The sequence below is a fragment of the Rhineura floridana genome, chromosome 21, assembly GCF_030035675.1.
Source record: "Rhineura floridana isolate rRhiFlo1 chromosome 21, rRhiFlo1.hap2, whole genome shotgun sequence".
Classification (NCBI taxonomy): domain Eukaryota; kingdom Metazoa; phylum Chordata; class Lepidosauria; order Squamata; family Rhineuridae; genus Rhineura; species Rhineura floridana.
Genome location: NC_084500.1, coordinates 10840944 through 10866075, shown reverse-complemented (window position 1 = coordinate 10866075; position 25132 = coordinate 10840944). Strand labels below are relative to the sequence as shown.

At 48.1% G+C, this 25132-nt stretch overlaps 1 protein-coding gene across 1 annotated transcript; it reads left to right on the top strand.

The window, feature by feature from the left end:
- The first annotated feature begins 13770 nt into the window (after window positions 1-13770).
- LOC133374357 (sigma intracellular receptor 2-like) lies at window positions 13771-17989 on the top strand. Its single transcript, XM_061605150.1, has 3 exons — window positions 13771-14076; window positions 17227-17371; window positions 17650-17989. The coding sequence occupies exons 1-3, from the start codon at window positions 13957-13959 to the stop codon at window positions 17898-17900; spliced, it is 516 nt and encodes a 171-aa protein (XP_061461134.1). The 5' UTR covers window positions 13771-13956; the 3' UTR covers window positions 17901-17989.
- The last annotated feature ends 7143 nt before the right edge of the window (window positions 17990-25132 follow it).

The window sequence follows — 25132 nt, the reverse complement described above, 5'->3', positions numbered from 1 at the left end:
TGGAAGCGCCGGACCGGCCAAGGGCTATGCTCCTGCGTCGCCTCTTCCAATGAGCGTTCCTCAGGGCTGTACCCCTGCCAGTCTATGAGGTACTGGAGGCGGCCCCGATGCCTCCGGGAGTCCAGGATCTGTGCCACTTCGAATTCCTCTTCCCCGTTGACTTGTATCGGTGGTGGGGGCCGTGGTTGACTACTCAAGGGGTGAGGCGGGAGAGCGGGAGTCAGCAGTGATCTATGGAAGACAGGGTGAATGCGGAAGGAGGCAGGGAGTTGGAGCCGGAACGCCACCGGGTTAAGTTGCTAGGTGATCCGGAAGGGACCTACGTTCCGAGCCTCCAGCTTGTGAGACGGCCGTTGCGACTGCAGGAATTTGGTCGAGAGCCATACCCGGTCGCCTACCTTCAGCGGCGGGCCTGGTTGGCGGTGGCGATCAGCAAAGCGCTTATACGCGTCCTTGGCCTGCTCCAGCTGCTCCTTCAGGACTGCCTGCAGGTCTTGCAACTCCTGCAGCATGACATCCGCAGCGGGGACCGGCGACGGGGGTCGCACTGAGGGGAAGAATCGGGGGTGGTAGCCGTAGGAGGCAAAGAACGGGGTCTGGCGCATGGAGGCATGCACGGAGTTATTATACGCGAACTCCGCCAGCGGTAACAGATCCACCCAATTGTCCTGTTGGAAGCAGGTGTAACACCGCAGGTATTGTTCGACGGTGGCGTTGGTACGTTCTGTTTGTCCATCTGATTGAGGGTGGTGGGTGGAGGACAAGTGGATCTGGACGTTCAGGGCCCGAAACAGGGCCTGCCAGAACCGGGCGGTGAACTGGGCTCCTCGGTCAGAGATCAGGTGGTCAGGGAGGCCGTGTAACCGGAAAACCTGGCTCAAGAACAGTTGTGCAGTTTCTGGGGCAGAGGGTAGGCCGGCACAGGGGAGGAAATGGGCCATCTTGGTGAACAGGTCTACGACTACGAGGATGGTGGTCATTCCCTGGGAGGCCGGTAAGTCCGTGATAAAATCCAGGGAGACCGAGCGCCAGGGCCCGGGGGGGTAGGCAGTGGGAGCAGGAGCCCCGGGGGCTTGCCGGGGTGGCTCTTGGCTCACTGGCAGGTATCACAGGCCACTACATAGTCCTTGATGTCCCCTTGGACCCGGGGCCACCAGAAATCCCGTAGGACCAGGTGGAGGGTTTTATACGTTCCAAAATGCCCTGCCGGCTGGCTGTCATGGCAGAGGTGGAGCACCTCTCCCCGCAGAGCTCCTGGGAGAACGTACAACCGGTTCCGGTGATATAAGAGGCCCTGCTGCAAGGAAAAGGGGCTGTCCCGGGCGGGCATCCCTGACTGGAGCTCTCGCTGCTGGGCCAGGGCGTAGGGGTCCTTTCGCTGCTGTTCCTGCACCCGGTCCAGGAGGGGTTGTGGCTGGTGGGTAGAGGCGAAGTTCTCTGGGCGAAGAATTGGGCGAAGGGGGCGATCGACCTGCTCGGCTCGGTATTCTGGCTTGCGAGAGAGCACGTCTGCTAGGGTGTTTTGGCGGCCAGGGAGGTAGGTGACCGTGAACTGGAACCGGGAGAAAAACAGGGACCACCGGATCTGGCATTGGTTCAGCCGTCGGGCGCTTTGCAGGTGCTCCAGGTTTCGGTGGTCCGTTCATACCTGGACCGGATGGCGTGCCCCTTCCAGGAGATGACGCCAGGTCTCGAAGGCTATTTTGATGGCCAGTAACTCCTTCTCCCAAATGGTGTAGTTCTGTTCCGAAGCATTGAGTTTCCGGGAGTGGAACGCACAGGGGAGCAGGGACTGCTTGCTCCCCACCGGCTGAAGTAGGACCGCTGCCACTGCCTTATCCGATGCATCGGCCTCCACTATGTAAGGTCGGGTAGGGTCGGGTTGCTGGAGGATGGGTTCAGATGTAAAGGCGTGTTGGAGGCGCTGGAAGGCCTGTTGAGCGGCCTTGGTCCAAACAAACTTCTCTTTGCCTCGAAGCAGGTCTGATATGGGCGTGGTGAGTTCGGAGAAGTGGGAGATGAACTGGCGGTAATAGTTGGCGAAGCCCAAGAAGCGCTGCACATCTTTGGGGCTTCGCGGAGCTGCCCAGTGGAGGATGGTCTCAATTTTGGCGGGGTCCATCTGGATACCCGAGGGCGAGATCCGATGGCCTAGGAAATCCACGGTCGTGAGGTCAAAGGCGCATTTTTCGAGCTTGGCGAAGAGGCGGTGCTCCCGCAGGCGCTGCAGCACCGCTCGAACGTGCTCCTTATGTTCCGAGGGGTTCCGCGAGTAGATCAGGATGTCATCCAAGTAGATCACCAGGAAGCGGTCTAGGAGGTCCCGGAAGATGTCGTTCATGAAGTGCTGGAAGACGGCAGGAACGTTGCACAAGCCAAACGGCATCACGGTGTACTCAAAGTGCCCATAACGGGTGCGGAAGGCCGTCTTCCACTCATCGCCCTCCCGCATACGCACCAGGTTGTAGGCCCCTCTCAGGACTAGTTTGGTGAAAATGCGAGCGCCCCACAGCCGCTCTAACAGTTCTGGGATCAGGGGCAGAGGGTAGCGATCCTGAACTGTAATCTGGTTGAGGGCGCGGTAGTCATTGCACAGCCGGAGTTCCCCACATTTCTTTTTGACAAAGAGGACAGGGGCGGCTGCAGGGGACGTGGAAGGGCGAATGAACCCTCGGCGCAGGTTCTTGTCGAGGAACTCTCTGAGGGCTGCCAGTTCGGGTTCTGACAGGGAATAAAGCCAGCCCACGGGAATCTTGGCTCCGGGGAGCAGGTCAATGGGACAGTCGTAAGGACGATGGGGCGGCAACTGGTCTGCCTCTTGCTTCCCAAACACATCCGCGAACTCCCGGTACTGTTCCGGTAAGGCCTCGGGCACGGAGCTTGCCTCCTGGGTCATCAGGATGCGCTCCTTTGACCTCCAGCAGTTGGCTTGGCAATAGGGGGATCCGAGGGTCAGTCAGCCCGTGGACCACTGGATGATGGGGTCATGCCGCTGGAGCCATGCCAGGCCCAGCACGACCGGGAAGTGGGCTGCTGCAGCCAGGTAGAACTGGAGGCTTTCCTCATGCTCCCCCAGGGCCATGTCGAGCGGCACTGTCTCCTGTACTACAGGGCCCGAGGCGAGAAGCCGGCCATCAATAGTCTCCACCAGGAGGGGGCGGTGAATGGGTTGACTAGGAACCCGGTGGAGCTTGGCAAAGGACACGTCCATAAAATTGCTGGTGGATCCTGAGTCCAGCATGGTGGGTACTTGTAGGGTCCCCCTTCCGGGGACTGTCAGTGCGATCAACACGGTCAGATGCTTGGGCGGTGAGGAACTGAGGTGGCAGGCCCCTTGAACCATGAGGGTGCCCCGGCTCAGGGGCCTGTGAAGGCTGGGGCATGGGCGTTTCCCGAGGCAGGGGCTGTGGGTCGTTTCGCGGAACACTGGGCTGCAAAATGTCCCGGGGCCCCGCAATACAGGCAGAGGCCCTGTTGCCGGCGTCGCAGCTTTTCGGCCGCAGAGAGACGTGGCCGAGCCCCTCCCAGCTGCATCGGTTCTGCCGGGGGTGTAGGGTCCTTGCCGACAGGCTCCAAGGGCCCAGCCACTGGGGCTGATGCTCTGTAGACTGGCCGGGGTTGGTTGGCAGCACACCTGCTTTCCAGCCTCCCGTCAATCTGGAGACACAGGCGTATGAGGGCTTGCAGGGTTCCAGGGCGCTCCACCCTAGCTAGCTCATCCAGGAGCTCATCCGACAGCCCCTCCTGAAACTGGTCCATGAGAGCGGCTTCGTTCCAGCCCAGGGTTTGTTGCAATAGACGAAAGTCTGTTACATATTCCCCCAAGGGGCGTCGGCCTTGCTGCAGCCTGCGTATCCAGCGGTTGGCTGTGGCAGATTGGACTGGGTCCTCGAACATAGCCTTCAGTTCTCTGGTGAAGGTGGCTAGGTCATTGAGCACGGGGCTCCGCTCGAGGAGCAGGGGCGTGGCCCATCTAGCTGCCGCCCCGGTGCAGAGGTTAATCAAGAATCCCACCCGGGTCTTATCATCTGGGAAGGCCTCTGGGCGTAACTCCATGAAGAGCTGGGCCTGGGCCAAGAAGGCTGAGAGCTGGTCGGAAGCCCCAGTAAATTTCTCTGGGAGAGTCACAGGGCACTTGGCTCTCCCTGTAGGGAGAGGGGGTGAGGCTGCTGCTAGCTGGGTTTGCAAGCCTTGGACGGCCAACAGCAGCTGGTCTACTTGTGAGTGCAGGAGCAAGTTTTCCTGCTGGAGTTGCTCCATGGTCAGCACTTCCCCCACTCCTTTGTTGCCTGCTTTGTTTGGGCTGACTGCAAACTGTCAGCTCTACACTGCATCAGCAATGTCAGGGGGGGCTGGAAATTCCTGGGTCTTTGGCAGGGAAGGAAAGTCCTTAGCCAGCAGTCGGGTTGTAAATCTGCCAGGCCTATCCGAAGCGTACTTGCCGAGTCAGAAGTCCAGAAGCGAGGTCAGTGGAGGTCTGGGATCAATTGCCAAGGAGGTCAGTCAAAGAGATGCTGCAGGGAAACTAGGTCTACACAAAGCCACGCCTGACGTTGCAGTCAGCAACAGGCTGCAGCCAAGGTGTGCCTTATAAAGAGCAGGATGGACAGCAGGTGTGAGCCCTCAGCGTTTGGGCCTGAAGGAGACAGGCCTGCCTCTCTTCTGCCTGACCTTCTGCTGTCTACGTTCTGCAGGTGAGGGGGGAGTATCCTGTTCACTGTCTGTGTCTGGCTGCAGGGCCTCTGCTGTCCCTGGGGTGCTCTGCAGCTGAGGGGCAGAAGGAGCTGGATTCTCAGGAGGCTCCTCCGTGTCTCCTGCTGCTCCTGGGTCTGCTGCTGTTACTCCCGAGTCGTCCTCATCTGCGGAGTCCTCTGACGGCGCCATGACAGTATAGGCCATTCCCCGCTCGGTTCCTGTACTTTTCTGCCAGGTGATTTAAAAGTATACAGTGATCTAGGACAGATCTTCCCCTCCTAAATCCTGCCTGTTCCCATCCCAAGATATTATCCTCCTCTATCCATGTGACTAGTTTTTCTTTCAGGTAGCTGGCATAAAGTTTCCCTATTACCGAGAGAAGGCTAATTGGTCTATAGTTAGTGGGATCATCTCTCGGGCCTTTTTTGTAGATAGGAATAACTATAGCTTCGCGCCAGGCCTCAGGAAAATGGCCCGTGTTATTTATAAGAGTAAATAAGTTAGCCAGTATGGGGGCCCACCAGTCTTGGTGACGCTTCAAGAGTTCCGGGGGTATATTGTCAGGGCCCGGGGCCTTCGTAGATTTTAAGCCCCCGATTAAATCTGTTATTTCTTTCTGGGTAACAGGTGGCCATGCTGGAAGATTTTCAAAGTCAAAGGAGAAGGGATACTTAGGGGGATTGTGGGACGTACCTACTTGCGTATCTGTGAAATATTGTTCCCATATGTAAAAGGGGATATTACATGGAGCGTAGTTGGTGGACCTCAAGGTCCCAGAAACAAGAGACCAGAATCTTTTGGTGTTTTTGGTCTTGGCTGCATGTATTAGGGACTTCCAGCCCTCGTGCTGTGCTTGCCTCTTTTTGGTGGCTATTAAGGACTTATATTCTCTTTTAATGATGTAATACTCAGAAGGGAGAATGCTGACATTATGCTGTCGGTATTGTAAATATGACTGTCTTAATTTCCTCTTGGCGGTTGTACATTCTTTGTCGAACCATCTTGGGAGACCTACTCTTGAATTTGACCTAGTGGTATGAATGTTGGAAACTAGGAAAGAGTTTAAAATCGCTGTCAGGGAGTCATAGAGGTTTAGGGCCGTTGAAAGAATGGGGCAATTCCCTAGATGTTCTTGGATAGCCAGGGCTGAAGAGGAGGAGATAAAAGTTTCTATCCTAGAAGCTGTTTGAGGAGACCAGATAGATCTCCTGTATGTGTGGTGCGCTAAGTTGGCTACCAGGTTGTACTCCACATCTAATTGGCTCTTCTCTGTTAGTTGGACTAAGAGGATTAAGGGTAGGTGGTCACTGTCTTGTCTCATACCCACAGAGAAATTGACTATTGCGTTCAGTAACTGGTGGGAAATTATTGCGTAATCTATTACACTGCTTCCTCTGTTGGAAATATAGGTGTATTCAGCACATATATCCAAAGGTTTTAGTCCATTGAGGATAATGAGGTTCCGACTTCCAGTTAGGCGGGTTAGGCAAATTCCCGGGTAGTTAACCTTGGGATCCTTCGAGGTCCTGTTGAATGGATAGACATAATGTTCGTTATCCTCACCCCCCCAGAGATTCGATGCCATGAGAGTATCATTATTGGGACCAATCCTGGCATTAAAGTCTCCCATAATAATTAATAAGGCTTTGGGGTACCAGGCCTCCAACTCTTGTTATATAAGAATCTAAATCATCCCATATTTGATCAGTGTGTACTCTTGTCAGGGAAGGGGGGATATAAACATTAATTAAGAGAAGGGATAGAGTATGAAACGACAACAAGACAGCCATGGCAACATTATTACATGGGTGGATGTTTCTAAGATGCGCAGTCAATGAAGTGGAGATTAGAATTGCCATACCTCCTTTGGCTGTACCTTTGCTTTTGCCCGAAGATGACACTGCTGGTAGGTCGATAGAGGTATAGCCATTCAGGAATAGATTGTGGGTGTTCCAAGTCTCCTGGAGGAAAATTATGTCATATTGATTCAGGTAGGTAATCAATTCTAAATTGTTTTGTTTGGCACTCCATCCTGCTATATTCCATGATAGTAACTGTAAGGGAGAGTTGGACGACAGTGCTTTTCGGCTGGAACAGGAGGCTGTTAAAGAAGGGGCTGTTATAGATTCGTGTTCAGTGGTTGTTATAGGGGGAGGATGTCAGTGTAATTCCTCTATTCGGTTTAAGGAACCTGTGAAATCCACAAATATTGTGCCCGAAGTCTTAACGGGAAATGTGTAATTATTTATCGTATGGCTTGGCTTGGCTGGAGGAATGTCGGTATCCAGTGGGGAAGAATAGGAGTTTTTTTCCAGTGGGCTCATATTAGGGTTCAAATCCACTAATCGTTGAGTTAGGTGGTGTAGCTTGTTGATGATCATCGCTCGCTCTGTATCCGATAATTGGGAATATAATTCCGTAAGTTGGAGCTCCTCCGGCTCCAATTCATACATTAGGGTTGACAGAGTTTGGATCCGGCTAGGAAGATCAGAAGAGCGAGTTGGCATTAAAGGACTTGGCTGTAAGGAGGACCCTGTGCTATCATAAGTTGATGTCATCCCTGTCTCGGAGAGGGTCACGTCGGGTGATTGAGAATTATAGGTCACTAATGTTGTAGGAGGAGCAGAGTTTACATAGTAACTCTGTATTATTAAGCCCCTGGTCTGGAGGTTTTCCCTTATGCAGTAAATCTGGTTAGCGATATCTGAAGAGTGCAGGGTGAGAATCAAGCACCAATGGTCGGATTTAAAGGACACATTAACCATGGACTTGATATAGTTCATGCGATATAGAGGGTGCAAAAATTGAGCAAAGCAGTTATCCAGAAATGGGATGCTTGGAAAAGAGGGTCAGTGTCCCGGAGCCCTCCGATTGTATGACACTACCAATTTATCCAGTTGGAGTACAGGATTCCACAGTTGGGTATTGCTAAAAGTTGTCCTTGTATTCAATTGTGGCGTCGGTGGCAAAACGTTTGGTTCTCCAGCCTTATTTTGGAAGTTGTCTCTAAAGATTTGCCCCCTTGTTTTGAAGAGGTGCCATTCTTTTGTGAGCAGATGTTGTTAGATTTAATCTGGGATTGTTCCCTGGGGATGTAGTTCGGGGTCTGAGTATCGAGGAGCTTAAATAGCAGCTTAAAGTTCATTTTTCTTTCAGGGGTAGGTTTGGTGTTTTTAATATTCTTTGATTTCTTGGATTTGCTTGTTTGTTTCTGCCTTCCAGCTCCTGATGAAAATTTCTTTGAGGGCTTATTGTTGTTTTTACCAGCTCCTCCAGCTTTCCGTTCCTGTTGTACACTGGTAAGTGGCGAGGTTGCTAAAGTTCCATGTTCCGACGTACTCTGGGAGAGGTAAGGCCCGAGTGTTTTCACCAGTGTGGTGAGTAAATTATTTGTTTCTGCGATGTACACTTTGACTAGGCTCAGTTCTTCATACAGGAGGGCTTGCCAGCCAGAGCCAGAAGTCTTGTACGGGGAGAACGATGTAGACGTTAAGTGGAGTGCCTCTGTATTCCTCTCAGGTGAACATGGAGGTTGTCTCTGAGATTCATGATATGAGTCAATAGTGATCACCTCGGAGGGAGGTCCATCATTCACTGAATTTGTAGTGCAATTGAAGCCAGTGTCTAGCAACTCCTCAGCCAAGGTTTTAGCAGCTGTATTGGCAGCATATGCTTTTACTGAGAAGGGTTGCTCTAAAGTCCATTCATGTGACACCGACGATATAGGATTTGTTTCTTGCACAGTTCGAGGGTGTGATAAAGAGTGCGACGTGCTATGACTATATGGGAAATATTTCGTAATTTTGACTTGAGATTTGTTAGTCAAAATATCCTCCTCCATATCTGTTCCCCACTCCTGGTGGTGTCTCCTTGATAAGGCCATTTACATACAGAGCTTGGAGAGTTTGTAAGGTTTATAGAAAAGTTGGCCCGAGTGAGACTGTAATTGGTAGATTTATTATAGTGCTGAGGCAAGACCTTTGTGCCTGGCGTTACAGTTTGTCTGGTGAGATAATTAATGGCTGTGGCTGCAGCCAGAGGTTAATAGTCTTTCCACTCCTTCGGATTGTTGCTGACTTTAATAAACTTTTAATTAACAAAATTCCGAGTGTATGTGTTTTAGTGCTGTAGAGGCTTGTAATCACATACTCAGAAGTGTTAAATTCCTGAGAGCAAAGGCTAATTGCAGGACATTAAGAACCAAGCGTTGAGCGTACACAAAAGCGTGTCTTACCGGAAGAGAAGTCTCACCGGAAGTCCTGCCAAATAAGTATTTATTAATTTAATCATGGATGAGGTGGCTGATCTGGCATGCATTACCGAAACCTGGGTGAGCGATCTGGGAGGTATTAATCTCTCCCAGTTGTGCCCACCTGGGTATTCGGTTCAGCATCTGGGTAGATCCGAGAGTCGGGGAGGGGGAATTGCTGTGGTCTATAGAAGTTCCATCTCTCTTGTTAGGCACCCCATCCAAGTGGCTAATGGCCTGGAGTGTCTGCACATTACCTTGGGCCAGCGAGACAGACTGGGAATACTGTTGTTGTACCGTCCGCCCTGCTGCCCAACAGCTTCCCTAACTGAGCTGACAGAGGTGGTCTCGGACTTGGTGTTGCGATCTCCCAAACTTTTGGTATTGGGGGATCTCAACATCCATGCCGAGGCCGCCTCTGGAGCGGCTCAGGACTTCATGACCTCCATGACAGCCATGGGGCTGTCTCAATTTGTTGCTGGCCCGACGCATGTGTCAGGACATACTCTAGACTTGATTTTTGCCACTGGAATGGGGGAAGGTGATCTGGGAGTGAGGAATCTTACATCTATTCCTTTGTCATGGACAGATCATCGCCTCTTGAGATTTAGACTCACATCGTCTTCTCCCCTCTGCAAGGGTGGAGGACCAATTAAGATGGTCCGTCCCTGGAGACTAATGAATCCTGAAGGATTTCAGAGGGCTCTGGGGGATTTTCCGGCTGATAAAACTGACGATCCTGTCGAAACCCTGGTCACTCTGTGGAATACGGAAATGACCCGGGCAGTTGACACAATCGCCCCGGTGCGCCCTCTCCATTGCAGAGCTCAATTGGCCCCTTGGTTTACCGAGGAGCTAAGAGTGATGAAGCAAGAAAGGAGACGGTTGGAGGGTATATGGAGATGAACTCCCGACGGCTGTAATTATGCACTTGTGAAGGCCTCCACGAAATGCTATGTGAAGGCGGTGAGGATGGCGAAGAAGCAATACTTTGCTACCTCCATTCAGTCATCTTGTAACCGCCCAGCGGAACTTTATAAGGTTGTCCGGAGACTTTTACACTCTGGTTCTCCGGACACAATATTACCATCAATAGCCCGCTGTAATGAGTTTGCGAGGCACTTCCAAGACAAGATCATAAACATCCGTCGGGACCTTGACTCCAATATTGTAACAGTTGAATCTAATGAGGTGTCCAGAACACAGTCTTGTCCTGTTTTATTGGATGAGTTTCAGTTGGTACAGCTCGAGGATGTGGACAAGGTGCTTGGACAGATACGGGCGACTACTTCCGCTCTGGACCCTTGCCCCTCGTGGCTAATAAAAGCTAGCAGAAATGGAACGGCTGGCTGAGCCAAGGAGGTAATTAATGCCTCGTTACGAGAGGGAGTGGTCCCACCTTGCCTGAAACAGGCGGTAGTGCGACCACTCCTAAAAAAGTCCTCCTTGGACCCTGATAACTTTAACAACTATAGGCCGGTAGCAAATGTTCTATTTCTGGGCAAGGTTCTAGAGCGCGTGGTCGCTCGCCAACTCCAGGCCCTCTTGGACGAAACTGATTATCTGGATCCATTTCAATCCGGCTTTCGGCCGGGGTTTGGTACAGAAACAGCCTTGGTCGCCCTGTATGATGACCTCTGGTTGGCGGTAGCTGTGCTCTTATCTTGAGAATCGTCTCCAGAAGGTGATGCTTGGGGAACACTACTCGAGTCCCTGGGTACTCCAGTATGGGGTCCCGCAGGGCTCAGTTCTGTCCCCCATGCTTTTTAATATCTATATGAAGCTGCTGGGTGAGGTCATCAGGAGTTATGGAGTGCGTTTCCAGCAATATGCTGATGATACGCAGCTCTATTTCTCCTTTTCATCTTCTTCAGGTGAGGCTGTTGCTGTACTGAACCGCTGCCTGGCCGCGATAATGGACTGGATGAGAGCAAACAAACTGAAGCTCAATCCTGACAAGACTGAGATGCTGCTAGCTGGGGGGCCCTCTGCTCAGATGGTTGATGTCAGACCTGTCCTAGATGGGGTTACACTCCCCCTAAAGGAACAGGTCCGTAGATTGGGGATCTTATTAGATCCGCTTCTGTCACTTGAGGCCCAGGTAGCCTCGGTGGCACGAAATGCGTTCTACCAGCTTCGGCAGGTAGCCCAACTACGACCCTATCTGGACAGGGAGAACCTAGCCTCAGTTATTCACGCTCTGGTAACCTCTAGATTGGATTACTGTAATGCTCTCTACGTAGGGTTACCTTTGAAAACGATTCGGAAACTTCAGCTAGTGCAGAATGCTGCGGCCAGAGTTCTTACTGGGACGAAGAAATTCGACCACATAACACCTATTCTGGCCCAACTGCACTGGCTTCCAATATGTTTCCGGGCCAGATTCAAAGTGTTGGTCCTTACCTATAAAGCCCTTAACGGCACTGGACCGCAATATCCGATGGAACGCCTCTCCCGCTATGTTCCTACCCGTTCACTCCGCTCGACGTCTAAGGCCCTTCTCCGGGTCCCAACCCATACAGAGGCCCGGAGAACAGTAACAAGATCTAGGGCCTTTTCGGTGGTGGCCCCCGAATTATGGAATGCCCTCCCAGATGAGATACGCCTGGCGCCTTCTCTGTCATCTTTTCGGCGCCAGGTAAAAACCCACCTCTTCACCCAGGCATTTTAAAGTATTTAAGCTTTTAATCTTATTTTTTTTAGTTTTCTTTCACTTTGTTTATATAATGTTTATATTGTCTGCGCAATACACACTTGCTATATTTTAAATATTGTGGTTTTATCATGTTGTACACCGCCCTGGGAGCTGCTAGCTATAGGGCGGTTTAGAAATGCAACTAAATAATAATAATAATAAATAATAATAAATAATAAATATCAGAAATAACAAGATTAGTTTTAGAATGTTTCACAAGCGTATGGTTGCATCTATTCCTACGTGGGGCTGCCTATGAAGACGGTTCGGAAATTGCAGCTTGTGCAGAATGCAGCGGCCAGACTGCTAACGGGGACCAGACGGTTCGACCATGTAACACTGATTCTGGCCCGCCTGCACTGGCTGCCTATTTGTTTCCGGGCCTGGTTCAAAGTGCTGGTTTTGACCTACAAAGCCCTATACGGCACAGGACCACAATACCTGTTGGAACGCCTCCCCCGCTACGAACCTGCCTGTACACTACGCTTATCATCAAAGACCCTCCTCCGAGTTCCTACTCATAGGGAAGCTCGGAGGGCGGCAACGCGGAAAAGGGCTTTTTCTATGGTGGCCCCCGAACTGTGGAACGATCTCCCAGAGGAGATACACCTGGCGCCAACGCTGCTATCTTTTCGGCGCCAGGTTAAAACTTTTCTCTTCACCCAGGCTTTTTAATATGTTTAGTATGCGCTGACATTGTTTAATTTTTAACATTTTAAACTTTTAATGTGTTTTATATTGTCACTTGTTTATTGTATTTTTGATGTTTCTTGTCTTGTGAACCGCCCAGAGAGCTTCGGCTATGGGGCAGTCTATAAGTTTAATGAAATAAATAAATAAATAAATAAATTCCTGTTTTGTACTTGACTTATTATTAATCAGAACTCCAACTCCCTCTTTCTCCACGCTCCTGATCTCCACCCTCAAACACCTCTTTCTCCACACTCCCAACATCCACCCAGATTCAACTGTCATTCTTCCATTTATACTCCCAGCCACTCAAACGCTCAGCCAATCACCCAGCATTCTACTGCTCGTGTACTCCCCCCTCCTTTTTCACTCCACTTACCATATGTCTTCTATATAAACAGCACTTACCATATTTACCCTACAAGCAAGAACATCACAACACACTTCTGTGGAAATTCAATTAAAGCTTAAAGGTGTACAAAGGAAGCACAGTGACTGTTCAGAGCATTGCTAAGTAAACACCTGAAGTGGGACAGGAAACCATTATCTGCATCCAGATCCACATGAATCATTTTCAGTTTGGCTACCCACTCTTTTGAAATGCTCCTTTTGGGCAAGAGCAAAACTCACAGCTCTCTGCTATTTCCTGAGTCCCTCCTTGGCAAATGCATAGTTCAGGAGTTCCCAAACTGTGGACCGCAAGCGTCATTCCGGTGTTTCATCTCTGTGGATTTGTGGTTGAGGATGGGAGATGACACATCCATCACATTTAATATTATTATTATTACATATGGTGGTACATTGGCTTGATACCTGTCATTTCAAAATATAAGGAACATCTCCTGTTTTTCCATAAATCTATGTGGCTGATTTATACTTGCTCTTTTAAAGTAAGTTAGTTTTATAATTGTTACAATACCCTATAGTTTCTCAATTCAACCTAGTAAAAATGATGCATTCCTCTTTTTTTTTTGTTAGTGATTTTTGCGACTGTTAATAAATTGATAGCCACCTCTAACACTTTTTCCCGGGATTGTGTTTTTTTACGAACCCCAAGTCTTAGGCTCATACAGTATTCCTACTTTTTCGTGATAATATTATGGATTTCTTTAAAAGAAAAAAACCCCGGATCCAAGGGCATTCCCAGAATATATGGATAAAATCTGCTCGATATGTTGATTGTGTTTTTATTCTTTTATATCGCATGTTGTTGTATCACCATTTGAATTTGATGGCGTTCAAATTAATAAAATACAATAGATCAGAAACAAAGGAAGAGTAATGCCACTAAAAGCCATGCAGCATGGAGCGCACAGTGCCTTACCAGTGCTACAAGGGGCAGAAACATCACTGAGTCCACAAAGATCCCCAGCCATTTTATTTATTTATTTTTTGATGATTTCATTTATATCCCGCCCTTCCTCCCAGCAGGAGCCCGGGACGGCATTTTTCTCTTGGTCGTTGGGGCATTGTTCAACGACATTTGGCAACACCTCGGCGAGGGTGGGGTCAAACTGGGAAAGAGCCAATAGATGGTGCTGCCGAAATGGGGCCTCTTCCTAGATAAAAAAAGCTGCAGGAAAGCGAATCGATTGGCAGAGAGGGCGAGAGAGAGGAAGAGCTGGCGATGGCCAACGTGACTCGCCTGCTGGAATGGATCTTTGCTTTCTATTTTCTCACGCGCATTCCGGTCACTGTCTTGCTAGACATGCAACTGCTCCTGGGGCCGCTGTTTTACCCCCCCAGTGTAAGTAGCCCGATGCTAACGTGGGGGGCTGTGGACGCTCTCTTACCTGAGGGGAAACGAGCTCTGTTGAACCCGGGGTGAGAGGACTCAACTCCCGGGAGAGACATGCTTAGGATCTGGTCTGAAAATGGACATGGACTGCCTTCAAGTCGATCCCGACTTAGGGCGACCCTATGAATAGGGATTTCATGGTAAACGGTTCCCATTGCCTCCCTCTGAGGCTAGTCCTCCCCAGCTGGCTAGGGCTGGCTCAGCTTGCCGCAGCTGCACAAGCCAGCACCCTTCCTTGTCTGTCTAGATGGTGCTATTTTCCTGCGTGGTTTTTAAGATTTCAGAGATCTGCGCACGCACCATACATTTAAAGCACATTTGCGTGCGCTCCCTTGTACACACGCACACAAAAATCCTAGGAGCTGTAGTTTGTGAAGGGGTGCTGGGAAATGTAGCTCTGTGAGGGGGTAGCTACAACTCCCAGGATTCTTTTTTGGGGGGGCAGGGGAGAATGGGCTTTAAATGTGTCTCAGATTCTAGCACAGAGCTACAGGACATCTGCTTTGAATTCAGAAGGTTCAGTCCCAGGTGCCTCCAGTTAGAGCTTGGAGAGGAATCCAGGGGAGCTGCTACCAGTCAGAGTAGACAGTACTCAGTTAGATGGACCGTCTGACTCTGTATATGGCAGCATATTTTTAAAACATGGAGAAAACTTCCTTTGTCTGTGTTTCCTCCCCCCAGTTCTGGTGGATAATAGAGCCACGTGGAATATTTACAGCAAGCCTGTAGATTTGACCGTCAGGTCAATGTGCCAGAACTCCTTGCTCTGGCTGCTTGGGGCTTGACTGCTGAAAGATTTCTGAGATTTTAAATTATATTACGCAACAGGCAACAAGACAAATTACACAATTTGAACAATTACTTCACGGTATGTGCAAGGGTGATAAAGGCTTAGTTGCTAAAATAGACTCAATATTACTTGATACATCTCTAAAATCTACCCTCTTTTTTGAAAAATCAATGGGAATCAGATTTGGGGTCCGAAATACAACCTAGTGACTGGAACAAGTTGTGGGAGAAAAGCCCATTTAAATCCGTTTGTAGTTATGTAAGAGAACATTCATTAAAACTGGTATATCGTTGGTATTGCACACCGGTCCAAATTTCTCGTATGTTTTCAACTGCCTCTCCGCTTTGCTGGAGGGGATATAAGAAAACCGGAACCTACTGTCACTTATGGCGGGAATGTGATCAGGTACGAAACTTTTGGGTGTTGATTTATAATGAAATGTTAACAATTTCCTGGGAGCATTTTTCATTCTCTCCAAAATTATTGCTACTAAACATTTTTGATGATGTACATACTAAATTGCTGTCTAAAGAACTCATCACCTATATGGCCTTGGCAGCAAAGCTGACAATTGCATCTCAATGGCAATCAACAACAAATCTTTAAATTGAACATTGGTATAACTCCTTGTGGAATATTGTCATAAGCTAAGACTAGGACAACAAACACCAGACTCCTCCTATATTGTTTGGCATGCATTTATTGAATACACCTTTGTGAACTCATTTGCCCATCATCCATCAGTGGAGGCCTGGCAGATTTGGAGATGTGTGTAGATTTGGAAATTATTGTAGGATGAGTCATGTTGAATCACTTCCTCGCCAGATGGGCATCACACCAAACCTGGTCTCAGACATATATCTTGGAATTTTCAGTTTCCTTGGTTATTTTTTGTTATATTTGGTTCATGTTTGTTTGACTTGGTATCAGCATGTAACGTACAAAAAATCTTGTTGTGACATGAAAAATTGATACCTGCAGAGAAAACAAATAAAGTGTTTACAAAAAAAAAAGATCTCTGAGATTGTGCAGCAACTAATAGCTTGCTGTGAATATGACTATTGAGGGGACTCTTCTGCAAGGCTCACAGGAAGGAGGGTCCCCAAAGTGGCGACCTCTCTCTGTCACCCCTGCAGTAGTGGTCAAGCGCCATTGTTGTTGGGAATCACAAGGGTGTTGCTCCCTTTGGGCTCTGGTTGGCCACTGTGAGTACAGGTTGGACTAGATGGGCCCTGGCCTGATTCAGCAGGGCTCTTTGTACATTCTTATGTCTGCTTAGGTGACCCATAATGTGCCTTTTCTGAAATGGGGGTCAGCTGGGAGAAAGAAGGGGGTGTTCTCGGTCAGCAGAGGAGTGCAACATTCTGGAAAGGGTTAAATCCTCTTCAAGGAAAGCACGGCCCAAAGTGCTTCCCACTCTTGTATACAAGACAGTTAATTTAATCCTTGCACCATTGGATTGTAGCCTCAAGATTAAACCACAGTTTCCCAATCTGCACTAGGGTGGGTAATGTTTCCCTGTTGCAAGTTGGGCAGTGGGGCTGAGGCCAATCGAATCCTGGTTTCATATCCCAAGTTGTAACCCAATGTTAACAGTCTTCTGGTTGAAATATAACAGGAAACTGTGGTTTAACAACAAAAGGAGCACGCAAGCACCATGCCCAGTCTAAGAAACTGTGGTTTATTAGGTCAAGATTGTTATGGCTGGACCAGTCCTGTATCACCTGGATTTCATGTTTAACTGCTGTTATATAGCTTTTTTCCTGTGATTTTTGCTTATGTCCAGGGGTGTAGTCATCCAGGGTCCCAGGAGGTCTTAGACCCCTTATATTTTTGGGGTCAGGGTCCCAGCAGGTCCCTATGTCTTCAGCATCCTACAAGCTGGAGGAGCTAATAAGCATGAAAGGGGATTGTTGGCCACTGAGAAGAGTCTTCTAACATGCTTCCTTGTCTTTTCCTGTTGATTGGAGCCAATGAAAGTGAAAGGAGGCGAGTCAGCCACTGAGAAGACTCTTTTCCGTAGCTAACAGTCTCTCATTTCATGCTTATTAGCTCCTAGGGATGTCTGTTGTTGTGGGAGAAGGCATTAACAAGGATCTCATTCTCAACCTATCAGCCAAAAAAGTGTGTGTGTGTGGCTGAAGGGAACCTGCACGCCCAAATTTGCCACTACACTGCTGCTTATGTTCCTCTTTAAAGAGCCATGTGCACGGATGACATACTAATAATGGTCATAATAAGTGACAAAGGTTTTATCTGTAGCTGCAGTTAATCCTTCTCTCTCTCTCTCTCTCTCTCTCTCTCTCAAGCTGACAGAATTCCGAACCTGGTATGTGACTAAGTTTAAGGACCCCATAATGTTGGAACCACCTTCCTGGTTCACGCCATTCATGTTCTGTGAAGCCTTCTTACAGCTGCCCTTCTTCCCTGTTGCAGCTTATGCGTTCTGGAAAGGTTGGTGTGTGCCGATGGGGAGGCATGGGGGAGACCTTGCGAAGGGGCAGTGCTGTTGCGCTCAGGTTAGGAACATCGGAATTTACTCAGCCTTCCACTGAGGCAGCCAGTCATCTAGCTCTGTTCGGTCTACCCTGGCAGTGGTTTCCAGAGGTTTCAGGCATTCCCAGCCCTCTCAAATCTGGTTGACTGGCGTGACCGTACACATTAGGAAACATGGAGTGCAGAGATTTGAAGAGCATTTCCATTTTTTGTTTGTGTCCCTTTTTTTCACCCAGGGAACTGCAAATGGATCCGGATCCCGGCCATCATTTACGCAACACATGTAATTACGACGCTGCTTCCCATCCTGGCTTACATCCTGCTCAATGATTTCTTGAGCTGCAAGTACCCTAGCCCTCAGACGGTGCAGGAACGCGTGACCCTCTTCGCCGTATACAGCCCGTATCTTGTGATCCCTTGCCTCATTCTCTGTGTGATGCTCTTCAGCCGCCAGTATCACCAGGTGGAGAAGAAGAAAAAGAACTGACCTGGTTGGGAGTTCCTCCGTAGGGAAGAAGGAACACGCCTTGGCCTGCGGAGCTTGCAAACTTGGTCAATAAAATACTTTTGTGTGGGGGGCTGTGTCATCAGTGGTACATGCTATGGTAACCTCGCATCTGGACTACTGCAATGCGCTTTACGTAGGGCTACCTTTGAAGACGATTCGGAAGCTACAGCTAGTGCAAAATGCGGCAGCCAGACTGCTAACAAGAACTAAGCGGTCTGAGCATATAACACCTGTGCTAGCCCGTTTGCACTGGCTTCCAATATGCTTCCGGGCCAGATTCAAAGTGTTGGTACTTACCTATAAAGCCTTATACGGCGCGGGACCACGATATCTGTCGGAACGCCTCTCCCGATATGAACCGGCCCGTACACTACGGTCTACTACGAAGGCATTCCTCCGGGTTCCGACTCATAGGGAAGCCCGGAGAGTGGTGACAAGATCTAGGGCCTTCTCAGTGGTGGCCCCCGAAATATGGAATGGTCTCCCCGAGGAGGTGCGCCTGGCGCCGACACTATCATCTTTTCGGCGCCAGGTTAAAACGTTTCTCTTCTCTGAGGCATTTTAATTCCTGTTAATTGTAAATTATTATATTTTGATTTTAGACTGTACAGTTTTGTGTACAGTTTTGTGTTATTTTTATTGTATTTTTAATGTTCACCGCCCAGAGAGCTGTTGCTAGTCGGGCGGTATATAAGCTTAATTAAATTTAAAAAAATAAATTAAAGCAAACGCATCTGCTGAAGCCTATCTATTTAATGAGAAGGAGGTTGGGTTTGGCCCTATTAAAAGGGGAGTGGAAAAACGTGTTCAAGAGTCAAAAGCAGCCGGTTGATCTAGTAGAACGGGTAACTTCACCTTATCTGTGTTAAAAAAACATCAGTACCGAGAAGGTACATCTCCTCTCGGGGAGTTTCCAGCACCTTTTACACAAGGAAAAAATTCCGGAAGGAAGGTTACCGCTGCTTACCCACACGCTGTAAAGATCTGAGTGGAAGATTTGTGTTAAGAGTAGCTTTGTTTTCTGAAGCATTTAGCCATTGTCTGCACTATCCAGCTTGCAGGCCAAGGTGCCTGACTCAGCAGAGTTGCATGTGTAAAAGCTTGGGCCTTATTGGGCCATCCATGTACATGATGTTTTACAAAATAGGAGAAAACAAGTCTCTGCCCCAAGGAGCTTCCAAACTATAAAAAATGACAGAAGAGTAAAGAAATGCAGGAAACGGATAAGGAAATGTAGATTATTAGAACAAGATTGTAATCCTATCATACAGGAGTGGAGGAAAAATTGGTCCATCAACCCCACCCCTAGCAGGCCAACTCTGACATTTGGGTGGCGCCACCCTCCTGTCACTCACCTGACATCACTGTGATGGCAGTTGATGCTGTGCTTTGAAGCCCCAATGGTTGACACTTCAAAGTGCAGTACTTGGCTACTTGAACCTCCAGTTTTTTGAGGTTCAAAGAACAGTGCTGGGCTGTTTTGAAAGCCCTCCATTTTAAAAGATTCTGATGCAACCCCCTTCCTGAATAAGGAAGGGGTTTGTTTTGCCAAACTGAGCAGGATTTAACCCCAGCACATCAGCTGAACAGGTGTGCGCAGTCAATTCAGGATTTAACCATAAGTGACATCAGCTGATGGTGGGTGTGGTTTGAGGAAAAGGGCTTTGTGGCCCAAATGGGGGATCCCTTGGTGGTCCAAGATTGGTCTGTGGGCCATATGTTCCTTACCCCTGCTACAATAGGAACCACTCATTTTCCTATGGGCTATGCTGAGTAAATGCAAATGTGCCACATACCATGTTGGTATTTGATGCATGCACATTGGGCCAGCCAGATGCCTATGGGAAGCCCACAAGCAGGACCCATATGTACTAATCTACTTTCTCCATGGCATGCCTGATTTCATATGCCCTTATCATGTTTCCAGCCCACACCAGCAAGTACTCTGTGCAACTTGAAAAGAGGCATTTTGAAAAACAATTTATTACCTGATTTCCTTGAAAGTATTTTACAGTTTTTAAAAAACAAGAACAGTGGGAAAAGCTGTGTAAAAACATTGTAAGAATTAGTTTTAAACTTTGACTAGAAATGCCTGGACATGAAAAAAAAACTTTAAAAATACAATAGTTGTTGCTGTCCCTATAGCTTTCAGAAATGTTTTATTGCCAACCTGAAAAGTAGATCCAAAGAATATTTAAAATGAAGCTCTGAGCTTTTTTCTTCTTCTTGAGGTGTGATCTCAGTCAACTTTAAAAAAAAATGTGAAAATTGCCCCTCCCCTTTTTTAAAAAACAAACAAACAAACCCAAACAAAACATGAGGCAGCTGGAACGGTTCAAAATTTCCCTGGTCTTAAATTCTCTCTCTATTTCTGGAAAATGAATTGGTCGATGAATTCATTCTGGTCCGCTTCTATTTTACATAGCGTTTGATATTCAACTTGATACCTGGAGAAAGAAGAGAGCAGATGGTTAGCTCAGCTTTTCCCAACCTGGTGCCCTTCAGAAGTTGCCAGACTCCAACTCCCATCAGCCCCAGCCAATATGGCCAACGGGTCAGAGATGACGGGAATGGTCCACTTTATGTGGCTGACAAAGCAGGCTCTAGTCCGGGCGTGGGGAACTGTTGGCCTGCCAGACGTTGCTGAACTACAACTCCCATCAGCCCAGGCAAGCATGGCCAATGGGCAGGGATGATGGGAGCTGTAGTTCAGCAATGTCGGGAGGGCCCAAAGGTTTCCTGCACCTGCTTCAGTTGGATGGCTAACCTGTGGATTTCCAGATGGTGGTGGGCACAGAATGCACAGTCCTGATTGCTTCCTCATCAGCCCCAAGCGACATGATCAATGGCTAGGGATGGTTGCCTAAGGTCCTTGGAGTGAGGCTTGAAGGAGGATGGCAAAGGGGAGAGGGCCTTTTCAGCTGTGGCTCCATCAGTGGAACGCTCTGTCCAGTGAGGTCCACCTGGCACCTTTGCTGACATCTCGGTGCCAGTTCAAAACTCGCCTCCTCACCCCCACACTTTTGACGGACTGGGATGGTGATGTTTTTGCTGAGAGTGGGCTGCCAAAGAGGCTTGCGGCTGCTGTGGAGGGTACCTTTATATATGTATTTTTAAGTGAATTGCATGCACTTTTGTATGAATGAGTCAGTATTACTATTACGTTTGTTTTTAAAAGCAAGTTGCTTGGAGGCCTTTGTGTAACAAGCAACTAACCAGCCTAACAATAACATGGTGGGAGTTGCACTTCAGCAACATCTGGAGGTTCACAGGTTAGCCAACCCTGCTTCTAGCACATGGAAGCTTTTACCGTGAACGATCTGGTAGCCACAGGAACATAGGAAATTACCTTCTACTGAGTATAGGGGCATCTCAGTATTAACTACACTGACCAGCAGCTGCTCCCCAGGGGTTCAGACTGGGAGTCTCTGCCAGCTGTACCTGGAGATGCTAAGAACTGCACCCGGGGCCTTCTGCAGGCAAATCATATGCTCCGCTACTGAGCTACAGCCCATCCCTGAAGGTGTACAATAAATAAAAGACTCAAATATATATTTGTCAACAGAATCTATCTGATAATGAATACAAAATATCAACAACATGGACGTTTGAGTTGAAATTCCCAGAGGGGTTTAACAATCAGCCCCTCTTCCCAGAGAATTCTGGGAATTAGAGCTCTGTGAGGGGAATAACGGTCTCCTAACAACTCCCAGAGGCACGTTACCAAATTCTTCCAAGCTACACAGCAAGTGGATTGGACTGTGAAAGACCAACCCAAATGGTGTTTGCATTTTGACCAATTTGTAGGGCAGTACAATATCTCAGAGAGGAGGTCAGGTCTCCTGCTCCCCTGGTGCATTCACTATAGCGGCCCAATTTCCCTGCTTTTTAAAGTTTGGTAGAAATATCTGTTGGCCATAGGTACGTTCTTAAACAGCAAGGTTTTTTGCCTATTAGTGAATTAGGACGGTCCGGACTGGTGGTATCCCTGGTGGGTGGTGCCTAGTGAAAGGCAGTAGCCACAAGCAGGTGGGAACCTGACAGGGAGAACCAGGGAAGGACGCCACATCCTGCTTTTGATTTCTCCATTTTGCCTGGTTTCTGTTGTATCTGCTGTCTATACTGTTGTTTAAAACCAATCATTCCAGCTTGCTCAGCTTGGCTCGGAGGCTTCTAGAACTTAGAATGTTTGCGGAGTCAGACCAATGGTCTATCTAACTCAGTACTGTCTAAACTGACTGGCAGGGTCTGTCCAGGGTTTCAGACTGGGAATCTCTCCCAGTCCCTCCTAGGACTGGGGATGCTGGGATTGAACTGGAGATCTTCTGTATGCAAAGCAGATGCTCAACCACTGAGCTACAGCCCTTCGGTATGCATTACTGATCATTTATTTATTGAATTTATATCCTGCCCTTTCTCCTGAAAAAGCCCAGGGCGGCAAACAGATCAACAAAAACAACTGAAAAAAAGAAAAGTATTCTGAAAACAGCCAAAAAAATTCTAAAACACGGTTACAGTTAAAAACATTTTATACACAGTCACAGTGAAAAAGACACATGTGACGTCCTTCCCTGGTTCTCCCTGTCAGGTTCCCACCTGCTTGTGGCTACTGCCTTTCACTAGGCACCACCAGGGATACCACCAGTCCGGACCGTCCTTTATATGGTTTCTCACTCCGCTCTAGCACAGATCTCACTAGATCCCCCTGCTAGGCAGCACCACCAGTCACCAGTCTCCCACAGACTTTGCCTGAGTCTCTCTCTAGCTGGTTACTTTTGTGACTGCGTGCTTATGCTGTTCCCAACCCCCTTGTATCTTTATAGATAACGCATACAACTCTGGGTTGCTCTGGATACTTGAATTGTTATTATTCCTCCCTTCACCGCTGCCACCATTAGATACTGTTTCTCTTCAGCCTTGGTAATTACCTTGCCCTCCCTTCTGGTATGTATATTCCCCAGCCAAGGATCAGGCGTTTGGTAAACCAAATAAGTATCCAAATTCAAATTTATTGCGGTCAAAGACCCATAGAGAAAAAAAAATAAAAAATAAAATACATATGTAATACATTGAGTAACATGTAATGAATCTGCATAAAATATGACAAAAATACATATGTAGAATAGCACAGTAGGTAAAATGAAATACATCTGCATAAAATAGGACAAGAATATAAAAACTGTGCCAAAAGTTTCATAGAAAAGATTTGGACCGTTTGAGTTGGGCTGCATATACATATTTGGCAGCAGACCACGTATGGGACCTGTTTGAGCTGTTCAAAAGACAAGTTAGCAGCCACTCAGGAGATTTACTGGGATACTTTTTTGTAATTGGAATAATGTATTTATTGCGTTCAGATAAGTATAGTGGACAAACAAAAAAAACATGTAAGAGGGTTTCTAAATCACCTGCGTTGCAAGGGCAAATGCGTTGGTTGTATGCTATTCCCTGATATCTCCCTTCTAGTATTGCTGAAGTTAAACAGTTAAATCTAGCCTTGGTGAATGCATGTCGATATTTGGGAACTATTAAGAAGTCCAGATATTGGGCGTGATTCAAAGGGTCAAAACTCAGATTGTGATGCAAGGGGGAGCAGATTTTGGATGCTGCAGCGATTGAGCTTTGATGATCTATATCTTTAAGTTGGGTTCGAATAGTATGTCTAACCATTGCTGGGTCTAGAAAGGCTAAGTGTTCTAGGGAGAAGCCTAACCTAGGGAGTTTAGCATGGAAGGTTTTCATCCACGTGGAAAAATAGGAATCTTTCCATAGGAATGCTAAATATCCTGTTGGACAGTTATAGGTAAGTTTGGTCCAGTAATTGAACGCAAGAGACCATGCTTGACATTCAGTTGAAGTTCAGCCAACTTCTAACCTGAGAGCGGCATTTGAAACACATCTTGGCACACCCAAAATTCGACGCAAGAAGTTTGAAAATACTGGTTCTATAGAGGGTTTGTAGGAGCTGATCCAGAGAGGGGCACCATAAAGTAATTGTGGAGTGATCTTAGTTCTGAAAACCTGAATAGCTGCGGGAATAAACTGCCCCCCTTTAGTGTAAAAATAACGTAGAATATTTTTCGTTGTGGTCCGCACAGTCATAACTGCAGCTCGAATGTGTGGAGCCCATGAGAGAGAGGAATGGAACATAATGCCAAGGTATTTGTAACACATAACTTGAGTGATTTGTTGGCCATTGATTGTCCATTCGGATACTATAGGTCTCTTTGTAAAAGCTATAATTTTAGTTTTAGAAAAGTTTATAGTTGGATGATTGTCAGTGCAGTATGACATAAAGACACGCAGCAGGCTTTAAGGCCGACTTTAGAGAATGATAAAAGGGCTGCATCATCTGCATATAGCAGAATAGGGCATCTGTGTTCACTAACTTTAGGTGCATGGAGATTTGGGGAGAGGCACCTTGTTCTCAAATCATTCAAGAAGAGATTGAAGAGTAGGGGCACCAGGACACAGCCCTGTCTTACCCCTTTTGTTGTGGGGATCGGGTTGGTCAGACCCCCATCACATCCACAGCGGATGCGTAGTGAGGTGTTCAGATGGAGGTTATAGATTAGAAGAAGCAGTCTTTTCTCGATTGTCATTTTTGCCAATTTGTCCCATAGTTTGTCCCTCGGGATGGAATCAACGGCAGATTTTAGATCCACAAAAGCGACGTATATGTCAGCTCTACACTGCATCAGCAGTGTCAGGGGGGGCTGGAAATTCCTGGGTCTTCGGCAGGGAAGGAAAGTCCTTAGCCAGCAGTCGGGTTGTAAATCTGCCAGGCCTATCCGAAGCGTACTTGCCGAGTCAGAAGTCCAGAAGCGAGGTCAGTGGAGGTCCGGGATCAATTGCCAAGGAGGTCAGTCAAAGAGATGCTGCAGGGAAACTAGGTCTACACAAAGCCACGCCTGACGTTGCAGTCAGCAACAAGCTGCAGCCAAGGTGTGCCTTATAAAGAGCAGGATGGACAGCAGGTGTGAGCCCTCAGCGTTTGGGCCTGAAGGAGACAGGCCTGCCTCTCTTCTGCCTGACCTTCTGCTGTCTACGTTCTGCAGGTGAGGGGGGAGTATCCTGTTCACTGTCTGTGTCTGGCTGCAGGGCCTCTGCTGTCCCTGGGGTGCTCTGCAGCTGAGGGGCAGAAGGAGCTGGATTCTCAGGAGGCTCCTCCGTGTCTCCTGCTGCTCCTGGGTCTGCTGCCGTTACTCCCG

What these genes read in the sequence shown, in the direction of transcription:
- LOC133374357 (XM_061605150.1), top strand. Translation starts at nt 13,957, where the DNA reads ATGGCCAACGTGACTCGCCTGCTGGAATGGATCTTTGCTTTCTATTTT. An exon ending in CGCTGTTTTACCCCCCCAGT is followed by an intron (nt 14,077 to 17,226) that starts GTAAGTAGCCCG and finishes CTCTCTCTCAAG; the next exon opens with CTGACAGAATTCCGAACCTG. An exon ending in AGCTTATGCGTTCTGGAAAG is followed by an intron (nt 17,372 to 17,649) that starts GTTGGTGTGTGC and finishes TTTTTCACCCAG; the next exon opens with GGAACTGCAAATGGATCCGG.